Consider the following 11,314-nt stretch of genomic DNA (forward strand, 5'->3'; position numbering starts at 1 on the left):
GACGACTACGCGCAGTGACGGCGACGGCGACGGCGACGACGCGCGGTAACGGCGACGGCGACGACGCGCGGTAACGACGACGGCGACGGCGACGGCGACGACGCGCGGTAACGACGACGGCGACGACGCGCGGTAACGACGACGGCGACGGCGACAGCGACGACGCGCGGTAACGACGACGACGAAGTGCACATGAATATAGTAACGAAATCTCCTGTGTACATACTTTGTCTGTTTCTCATTATTATCCATTATTTAAGTATGTATTTTACTAATGATGTTATTTTCTTTTACATGGAAAAAAACGGTCTCTTGGCAGCTTGTACATAGCTTAGCTTAGCCTAGCTTGCTTTGTTACATGTGGAAACTGTGTTCGCTGTAGCGCAGAAGGATCTTGCTTGTCAGTGGATTACAGAATGGTCACATGGCTGGATATGTCCATAGGCAAGCTAATCTCTCGTTATAACTTTAATCTAAGGACTTAAAACCATTGGTGAAAATGCTGTACCAGTCCTCAGTCGATTATGACATGCACTGTTCGTCTATGTGAGAATTACATAGTAACTACTTCTGTAGCCAAATCTGTGCAAATATGAGTAACAGGATCAGTGGTCAACTTGCACTTTATTTGTTTACATTTGTTGTGTGATAAGTGTAATTTATTTGAAGATGTATTGAACATTTCTACAGTGAATAGATTTTTGTCACTTTTGATGCTAGGATGACATTAAATGGTATAAATTGATACTGTTTAAATTATACCTAGAATTAAAAATTAAATATATTTTCTTTCTTTCTCATTATTATCCATTTTCCAACTTTGTATTTTACTAATGTATTATGTTGCTTTTTTATTTTTAGATATACAAGAAATTAGGTTGGAAACAAGGTTCACCCTCTCGTCGCATGTTACAGTCAGCATAGTTTGTTCGCTGTGTAATAAGTGTATGTAATCGGAGAAACTGCTGGGAACTTCAAATCATATTTATTTGCAGATATATTTGAATACTTTTCTAATAATTTGATGGAAAAAAGAGATGTAATATCTTTTATTGCTTAATATAATAATCTATTATTCTGTAATTTATACACTTTTTTCTAACAGCACAATTTGTAAAATGTAATTCTGATAGATGTTTATATTGAACTATAAAGGATATTACTCACTTTTTTCCATCATATTGTTACAAAAGAAATACACTACTCAAAAAAAATAGGGAACACTTTCCAGACACCAAAAATTAGGCTATTTTCAAATGACTGTAACTCGGTGAAAAATCATCGTAGATAAAAAATAAAAAAAGCATTTTAAAGCTTGAAGATCGAGCTTTAATGTTCTACCAGCAGATTTTCAAAATTCTTTTAACTTCCTTGTCTTATGCAGTAAAAAAGTACACCTTGTTTTGTTCGTTAAAATTTCGTATTTTTGACACTTTGCAGATCGACCAACAAATTTTTTTCAAATAATTCAAGTAAAATTTCATAAACTACAACATTTTACCTACAAAATGCTTTTTTAAAAATTTCTCTACGATTTTTTTTGACCGAGTTACGCAACTTTGAAGCTAAACCTGCATTTTTTACAAATGATATCCGTACTCCGTGAAAAATTATCGTAGACAAAAAACAAAAAACCATTTTAAAGCTCGAAGTTTCAGCTTTAACATGCTATTAATGGTTTTCAAAAATTTTCTCAATTTCTTAGTACTATGCTCCAAAAAAGATACACTGTTTTTTCCTTAAAATAACGTATTTTTAACAGCCTGTAGCTCAATAAAAAAATTTTTCTCGACAAATCTAATACAAGTGCCATAAAGTATGATATTTTCTCTACAAAATGCTTATTTTAAAATTTTTTCTATGATTTTTTTTGACCGAGTTACAAGACTTTGAAGATATACATTTTTTACAGTACATTTTTCCGAAAAATGACGTCTACCGCCGACATTAGCATTACCCAATGTGCACTACGTGGAGGTTGCCAGTCGGATTTTTGCACATCGTGTGTGTGTGTGTGTGTGTGTGTGTGTGTGTGTGTGAGTGAGTGAGTGTGTGTGTATGTGTCACAACAGAGATAAGGAGCCCACAGTTCGTCACTTCTGCACTATTTCACGACTCCAAACTCTCTTTACTGTGTATATGTGTGTGTGTGTGTGTGTGTGTGTGTGTGTGTGTGTGTGTGTGTGTGTATATCATAGCAGAGATAAGGACCCCGCAGTTTGTCACTTTTGCAGTATTTATTGACTTCAAACCCTCTCTGCTGTGTGTGTATGCGCGCGCGCGCATGAGTGTTCAATGGCGTGTATTTCATGTGTGTTCGTTATATCAACGATATTCTACCACACGTTTTGCTATTAAATCGAACCTGTCGGAACTTTATTTTCATGCAACGCTCGACCTCATACGGCGAATATAACGCGACGTTTTTTTCAACGACACGCAATTAGACTGTTAAATCATCCCACCAATAGCCCGGACTTAAATCCAATCGAGCACATTTGGGATGAAATGGAACGACGATTAAGGCGTCGCAAGGAACAGCTGCGAAATTTAGAAAAATTGGGAGAAATTTTAACGGAAATTTGGCACAACATTCCGCAAGATTGTATTGCAAGATGTATAAATATGCGAGAACGCTTGCAAGCAGTAATTGATCAGAGAGGAGGAAATACCCACTATTGTACTCTCATGCGCGCGAGCGCATACACACACAGCAGAGAGGGTTTGGAGTCATTAAATACTGCAGAAGTGACAAACTGCGGGGTTCTTATCTCTGCTGTGATACACACACACACACACACACACACACACACACACACACATACACACATACACAGTAAAGAGGGTTTGGAGTCGTCAAATACTGCAGAAGTGACAAACTGTGGGCTCCTTATCTCTGCTGTGACACACACACACACACACACACACACACACACACACACACACACACACACACACTACACAGTAAAGAAGGTTTGGAGTCGTTAAATACTGCAGAAGTGACGAACTGTGGGCTCCTTATCTCTGCTGTGACACATACACACACACACACACGCACGCACGCACGCACGCGCGCACGCACACGCGCACAAACGCACACACGCACGCGCGCGCGCGCACACACACACACACACACACACACACACACATACACACACGATGTACAAAAATCCGACCGGCAACCTCCACGTGGTGCACATTGGGTAATGCTAATGTCGGCGCTAGACGTCATTTTTCGGAAAAATGTACTGTAAAAAATGTATATCTTCGAAGTCTTGTAACTCGGTCAAAAAAAATCGTAGAAAAAATTTTAAAAAAAGCATTTTGTAGAGAAAATGTCATACTTTGAGGCACTTGCATTGGATTTGTCGAGAAAAATTTTTTTATTGAGCTACAGGCTGTTAAAAATACGTTATTTTAAGGAAAAGACAGTGTATCTTTTTGGGGCATAGTACTAAGAAATTGTGAAAATATTTGAAAACCGTTAATAGCATGTTAAAGCTGAAACTTCGAGCTTTAAAATGGTTTTTTGATTTTTTTGTCTACGATGATTTTTCACGGAGTACGGATATCATTTGTAAAAAATGCAGGTTTAGCTTCAAAGTTGCGTAACTCGGTTAAAAAAAATAGTAGAGAAATTTTTAAAAAAGCATTTTGTAGGTAAAATGTTGTAGTTTACGAAATTTTACTTGAATTATTCGAAAAAAATTTGTTGGTCGATCTGCAAAGTGTCAAAAATACGAAATTTTAACGAACAAAACAAGGTGTGCTTTTTTACTGCATAAGACAAGGAAGTTAAAAGAATTTTGAAAATCTGCTGGTAGAAGCTTGGTTAAAGCTCGATCTTCAAGCTTCAAAATGCTTTTTTTATTTTTTATCTGCGATGATCTTTCACCGAGATACAGTCATTTGAAAATAGCCTAATTTTTGGTGTCTGGAAAGTGTTTCCTATTTTTTTTTAGTAGTGTATATATATATATATATATATAAAATCTACACAAGCCAGTTACTATAATTACTATACAATTGATTAATGGGAATTATTATTATTAAAATAATCATATTGTGCTCTTTAGATGACTAAAATTTTATTGAAATGATAACATTTGTTGAATTATATCACATTAATCACTTGTATGGTAATTATAGTAATTTGCTTGTGTAAATTATGCTTTTCTAACAATATGATGGAAAAATGTAATATCTTTTATTGTTTAATATAATAATCTATTATTCTGTAATTTATACACTTTTTACCCTTTTTTTTAAGAGCACAATTTTTAAAATGTAACTCCGATAGATGTTTATATTAAACAGTAAAAGATATTACTCACTTTTTTCCAACATATTGTTACAAAAGATTTACACAAGCCAGTTACTACAATTATCATACAAGTGATTAATAGGAAGAAATTTAAATTTAATCTTGCGTGTATAAAAAAAACTTTATTTTTTAATATCTTATGTATCATTATCACATTTATCACTTGTATGATAACTGTAGTAATTGGCTTGTGTAAATTATACTTTTCTAACAAAATGATGAAAAAAAAAGATGTAATATCTTTTATTGTTTAATATAATCTTCAAAAGAAGAGAAGAACAATGATTTCCGGATAATTTTCATTCTTTTAAAATATTCGAAAATTACGTTTCATTATTATTACGTTGTTGTACAAAACGATACTTATTAAAATAGAATTGTTTCAACTAAATTAGACTTCGTGCAGAATATGATAAGATGTAAAATGACTTTTGTGTAAGACCTCTCAAATTTAATTTTTTTTTAATGGAAAGTTTACTTATAATACGATATTTTAAGTAATATATCATAATTCATTGATGTAGAGAAACACACTTTTTGATTGATGTTTAATATAGATACGGTTATACAACCTAGTTATAACATTTATAATAATTTGGTCGTTACATAAGAAAAAATAAAATAAAAAGATAAAGAAAAAATACATTAAAATTAAAAAAAATTTAACTTGTATGAGTAACTGCATTAAATAAAAAATACAAATTATTTTTTCGCACCCGCCATCTGTAAAAATTATAATGTAATTTTCTGGAACGACAAGGTTGATTTTTAATTAATTTTCTTCTAAATTGTACCTTATTTACCATTACAAAACCTGCGATAAAACTTTATTCAATCAAAATTGAATTGCAATCTATCTAACACATTTTCTCACTCTCTCTCCCACTCTCTCGCTCACTTTTGCATGACTAAGGTAATCTCGTTATTATTCGCTATTAATGCGTCCCAACATTTTTCTGGAGCATTACTCATGTTTGAAATTAAGAATGCAATTAGGTATATTTTTAAATTACATCGATTAGTGTAAACAAAATATTGGAATAATTCAAAAGTGAAACCCAACCGATGAAAATGTTTCACAAAATGGTTATTTTGTCTGACTATATTAAATGTGCAAGTAATATATTATTGTCCACCAAAATCGCAACGTAAAATGTACGACTAAGAAGATAATTTACAGAACCTAATTATATTTTATACGCAAGGTAAAATAATTTACAAATCTACACGTTGCAATTACAGTAAATAGTAATTCTATAATATACGCTTCTAACATAAGTGTCTCCTATTGCCGACGGAATCCGACGTGTTCTAACAAACTTTTACAGCGATATTATTTATGCCTAATTCATGACATTTCACAATGCTGTTATGTCTCAAATGACTCTTAACGAAGTCCTGAGGTCAACGCAGCCATTAGGGATAACTCCCCAGCGAGTACAGCGGCGCAAATAATTCGCGCGAGTTGTTTTGCATTCTGACCCGGTTTCGTCGAATGTCCACCTTTGATTCCTAGCATCCTTAGACACGCTTCTTGTGCCGGTAAATCAGTGCCACCGCCAATCGTGCCGACTTTGATGCTGGGCATCGTACAGAACATACGTAGATCTTTGTCATCTACACCCCACGATTCCATCACCGTTAAACAGTAATTGTTTCAAGAATAGCCAGTCAATATCTGCATCTACGCTTTGTTGCCACGACAGGCGATGCCATGGATATGAACATGCTGTGATATGAAGATAATCCCCCTCAGTGGACATCTCTGCACCGACAAGAAATCTGCAGCCATCAACTGGGAAGAGGGAAGAGGTAAAAGCGTAACGTGCGAAGCGATCATACCCGCGGATGTGGTAGCGCGCGTATTAAAGACCTCGGTGCCTAAACTTGTTGAGCTTAACAATAAAAAGAAATTCTTTGCAAAAAGAAATTCTTTTTATTGTTAAGCTCAACAAGTTTAGGCACCGAGGTCTTTAATACGCGCGCTATCACATCCGCGGGTATGATCGCTTCGCACGTCACGCTTTTACCTCTTCCCTCTTCCCAGTTGACGGCTGCAGATTTCTTGTCGGTGCAGAGATGTCCACTGAGGGGGATTATCTTCATATCCGGAAAATATGTCTGCAACGTTTGTAGAGACTTTTCCGTTCCTTGTGACAGCATGTTCATATCCATGGCGTCGCCAGTCGTGGCAACAAAGCGTAGATACAGATATTGACCGGCTATTCTTGAATGAATTATTTTCAAACGAGCAAAGGGACTAGTCTGATCGAAGCTGTTCTTCAACTCTTGAAAGTTCCGCGGTTGTTCTATCCATGATATCGCTTCACATGCGCGCACAATGTCCGGGAATTGCACTACGAGTGCTCGGGTCATCCCGTCAGCCGTTACGCGAGTGGTTACGCCGTATTTTAGAAGCGCACGGCTGCCGCGATTGGTTGACGCTATTAGACAGCTCTCCGTCGTTGCCATCGGCACGTAATAGAGCTGGCCATCGATTCGCAACGGTCCAACGATGCCAACGGGTACCGGAATGTACCCGATCACATTCTCACAGCAGGCACCAAGTACCTTGTTGTAATCATAGTTCCTATACGGTAAATCGGTCATCTCCTTGATGAACTTGCCGGCAGCACCTACAATGTGGCGTCTAATATCGACACCACGTTCGGGATTATTCACCGCTTTTTCCAACTGATGTGCAGCTATATGTTTGTGATTCACCAACTGTATCACTTCCTCGTTCGTCAAGGCTTTGGCTCCAAGCTTATACGTAAAATAAAATAAAAAAATATAATTATGTTGTATACATAATATATATTATATAATATCATATTGCTTTATTATTTTTTTACATCCTTACCAGTGAATGATATATCTCGAGACAGTCTTCCAAGTTCCTAGGATTTTCAGATTTCAGCGATATATCAATTTCAAGAGAATCATTTTGTTCGTGATAAATAATATCAGTCTGCACCTCTTTATCGGACTTAACGGTTTTCCATTCACCAGACAAAAGAAAGGTTGGCTTTTGGATTGTCGGTAACGTTACGTCGGACTTTACGTTGGACGTTACATCAAAACGTTCTCGCAACGTGTTCACGGTGACATCATCTAGATTAGCCCAGCCATCAAGAAACTTTCCTTTTTTCTCTACTGTCGTCTCTTCCTTCTCTTCTTTCTGCTGCTGTTCCTCTTCTTCCTTTTCTTCTTCTCTGAATCTCACTCGTCTGGTAACCATATAGTTTCTACAATCGAAGAAGATGAATTTTAGAGCTAACACCAGTATCAATACTATTTTGTCTGCGTTGGTCGATAGCCAAGTCATCAAGTGCTCTATCAACTCGAAGTTTTCGATATGATCAGAATCGCTTGTCGCATTCGAGCTCGTGGATGTCGTTGCCATTTTCGTGTACTCGTCTTTTTCACTCTTAAAGGACCAACGGCTGTAACAAACATTTAATATAAATCAAAAATATCTCTTTATTCTGCGAAAAGCTTCATTGAATATGAATACTTTATTGAATAGAAATTTGTATACAAATATTAATGTTTCTACAGACCCGACCTGGCGTTGAAATTAGGCGTCACAAACTGTTTAACAATGGCAACGCAAAACATAAAAAAGTAATAGGTGTAAAAAAATGAAATAGCTTCTTCGGCCACGATTTCTTGCTTTGCCGCATATGTACATTGTCGTATGTATCTTAATTTTATAATTTGTATTAACAAAAAAAAGTCCTCTTCTATGGGAAAGGACAGAACATTGCAGCAACATTGCAGCAATGTTGCAATGTTGCTAATTGAAATGCAATATTGTGGAGATATTGTAGAAACATTGTGATATTGAATGTTGAAGTGTGAATGTTTTTTCAATAATAAATGTTGATTTTTTTACATTAATTGTTAATGTTACTGTAACGTTGAACTAGCATTGAAAAAATTATTATCGATATTCTTTTATTTTGTCAAAAATAAACAAAAATAGAAAAGTTGTGTAAATCCAGAAACAGAAATATTATCAATATACGAAATAGGTCTGAGGATAAAAAAAATCTTGATTTGCATCTCAATCATATAATATTTTTTAAATGCTTTTTAAATGTTATAAGAAAAAAATTCTTTTTTATTTAATTTAATTATGTGTCATATTGACTTTCTTCTAATTTTATTCTTATTTATACGAATGGCAGAAAAGTTATTCCAGATGCTTTTTCTGCATTTGAGAAAATCGGTAAAAAAAATTAATTTTATATACGTTTATATAAATACACAGCAAAATTAAAAGATCACCTATTCTGACTTCGAAAAATAGGCGTAATTCAAAAGAGTGTAACTTTGTCAAAAATGATCGTAAAAAAATGTTTAAAAAAGCATTTTAAAGTTTAAAATCTCTAGTTTTGAAATTGATAAGTCATTGAACGATTTATAAATTGTTTACAAAGTTACGCGGATTCAAATGGAGATGCGTCAAAATTTTTTACAAACTTGCAAAACTCCACGACGCGAAATAAAAATTGCACGCAAATGCAGTTTACAGCGTTCGAAAGCGTTGATCTTTACCTTTAATTTGCGTTTTCGTTGAGCTTTGTACGATTTTTTTCACTGAAAAAAAAAAACGCAACACTGAAGCAAAAATGGTTCCTTTATTCAATGTTGAATAAATTTGTGAATAAAAATCATACAACGCTCAACAAGTATGCAAATTAAAGATCAAGATTCACGCTTTCGAACGGTGTAAACTGCATTTGTGTGCGATTTTTAAACCACGTTAAATAAACTCGCAAAATACATAATAAATTTTGCCGCATCTTTACGGTAAAAAATCAGTATACGTTTTCAAAGTCAATATTAAAATTGTATGTAGAAACATATTAAGCTGTAAAGTGCCCTTTAAAACATTTGATTTATCATTTTTGTTGATTTACCATGTTACACATTTTTTGGAGGGTAACTGTAGGTGATCTTTTAATTTTGCTGTTGAACACTCAGTTAATCCTTGCTGAAGTCGATATTTGAACTTCGTGAAAAAAAAATATATATAAAACGATCTTCCAAGGCTCATTTTAAAGGATGAAATCTTTCGATTATTTAAATTGATTTTTTTCAAAGATTCTTTTACACTAGGAAGTGAAGGAATAAATTCAAGAAAGAGGCCATTTTTGCTACAGTGTTGCCTAACTCAGTGAAAAAAAATCATACAACGCTCATCAAAAACGCAAATTAAAGGTAAAGATCCACGCTTTCGAATGCTGTAAATCGCATTTGCGTGAAATTTTTATTTCGCGTCGTGGAGCTTTGCAAAGTTTATAAAATATTTTGAGATTTAATGCATTCTCATTTAAATCCGCGTGACTTTGTAAATAATCTGAAAATCGTTTAATGACTTATCAATTTCAAAACTAGAGATTTCAAGCTTTAAAATGCTTTTTTTTATTCATTTTTTACGATTATTTCTGACAAAGTTACACTCTTATGCATTACGTTTATTTTTCGGAGTCAGAATAGGTGTTCATATTATTTTATCCCCTGTACAATTATTGTCATTTTTACTTGAAAAAATTTCTAATTAGCAACAAAATATAGATAAAGATGTGTGCAACATTTTAAATCAATGTATTCCTAAAAAAGATTCATAAAAATATGATTTTTTGGCCCTCCGAAGGGTCCTGCCGCCTTAAAACGCATTACTTCGTTAAATTTTGTCAGATTGAGTTGAAATTTACAGAGAATATTTTAGAAAATATATGCTTTAAAAAAATATCAAAACCTAAAAATTTATTATTTCCTTATGTTTACTTCTAGGTATAACACTTCAATTTTATAAAAAATTGAACTTTTTATACTTTCTTCAATTTTGTATGATATTTCTATAATCTATTTATACTTGTGCTATTATTTCATAATTTCCGCACACTATAAAAGAACGTTTGTTACTGATTATGTTAAGCTGGATATACACTTAGCGAACGAACATCGAACGAACAGCTGTAAACGCACTTATAAACTTTATATCGCGCACGAATTCTTTTTGATGTATCGCCTCATGAACGAATCGAACCGAATGTGAATCGAACGTTCTATTCGCATTCACTTTAGCGTATATATCTACTAAATGATAACAACGAACATTCAAACTCACTGTTCGTTCGGTGTTTGTTCGCTAAGCGTATACCCAGCTTTATACCAACGATCATGATGGTCGAAGAAAGAGTATGGTATAGTCTTTATTAAATATAAACCAATAAATTTATCTATATTTTTAATAGAAAGTTTATTACAAATGTTGATCATTATATCACAAAGGTTTGATTTAAAAAGGTATTACATTTTTAATAAAAAGTTTATTATATTTTTAATAGAAAGTTTTTATTTATAAATAATCTAACCTTTTTGCCGTTTTTCTTGTATTCCCGAAAAACAGGCTCGGTCTCTCTCGCTTCGCGTTCACTTTGGCGCAAGACTGAATTTTTGGCGGACCTACATCTGACGTGAGCTTTTTTATTTGTACATTGAAGACAGAGAGTGGAAGAAGACAAAAATAATCTTAATTTATAAAACATGTTTATCTTTCGCTAAACTTTGTTTAATCTTTATGATAAAGGTCTACAAATCTACAACTACATAAACACGGTGATGATAAGATAAAACCTTTTATTGCCATTTATCTTAATGATTTAAAAATGCGTAGTACCTTGAGTGTATTTTCTTATCGAAACTGGTAAATTTAATACAATAAAGTAACATGAAATAAAATCGAACCTATCAATAAATATGCAATAATTTAAAAAATATTTTTGTAATCATTATTGTTGTGTGAAGTATTAGCCATAGAAATGCGATATACGTGTACAATGATTTTTTTATTATTATATTCTATTTATTTTGTTATTTATTTTAATTGCTATGTTTTTATATTATTTTATAACTTACTTTTTTTACTTATTTTATGTATTACTTTATTTATTTACTTTTTATATTTTATTTTAT

At 33.6% G+C, this 11,314-nt stretch overlaps 1 protein-coding gene across 1 annotated transcript; it reads right to left on the bottom strand.

Annotated features, from left to right (window-relative positions):
- Nucleotides 1–4,838: 4,838 nt before the first annotated feature.
- On the bottom strand, nt 4,839–11,016 carry LOC105206867 (3-hydroxy-3-methylglutaryl-coenzyme A reductase). The gene is given in 5 exon segments (XM_039453996.1): nt 4,839–5,723; nt 5,725–5,972; nt 6,206–7,090; nt 7,188–7,770; nt 10,714–11,016. Coding segments are annotated over 4 exon segments (1,764 nt in total). The 5' UTR covers nt 7,731–7,770; nt 10,714–11,016; the 3' UTR covers nt 4,839–5,635.
- Nucleotides 11,017–11,314: the final 298 nt, after the last annotated feature.

The sequence above is a fragment of the Solenopsis invicta genome, chromosome 10 (assembly GCF_016802725.1).
Source record: "Solenopsis invicta isolate M01_SB chromosome 10, UNIL_Sinv_3.0, whole genome shotgun sequence".
NCBI lineage: Eukaryota > Metazoa > Arthropoda > Insecta > Hymenoptera > Formicidae > Solenopsis > Solenopsis invicta.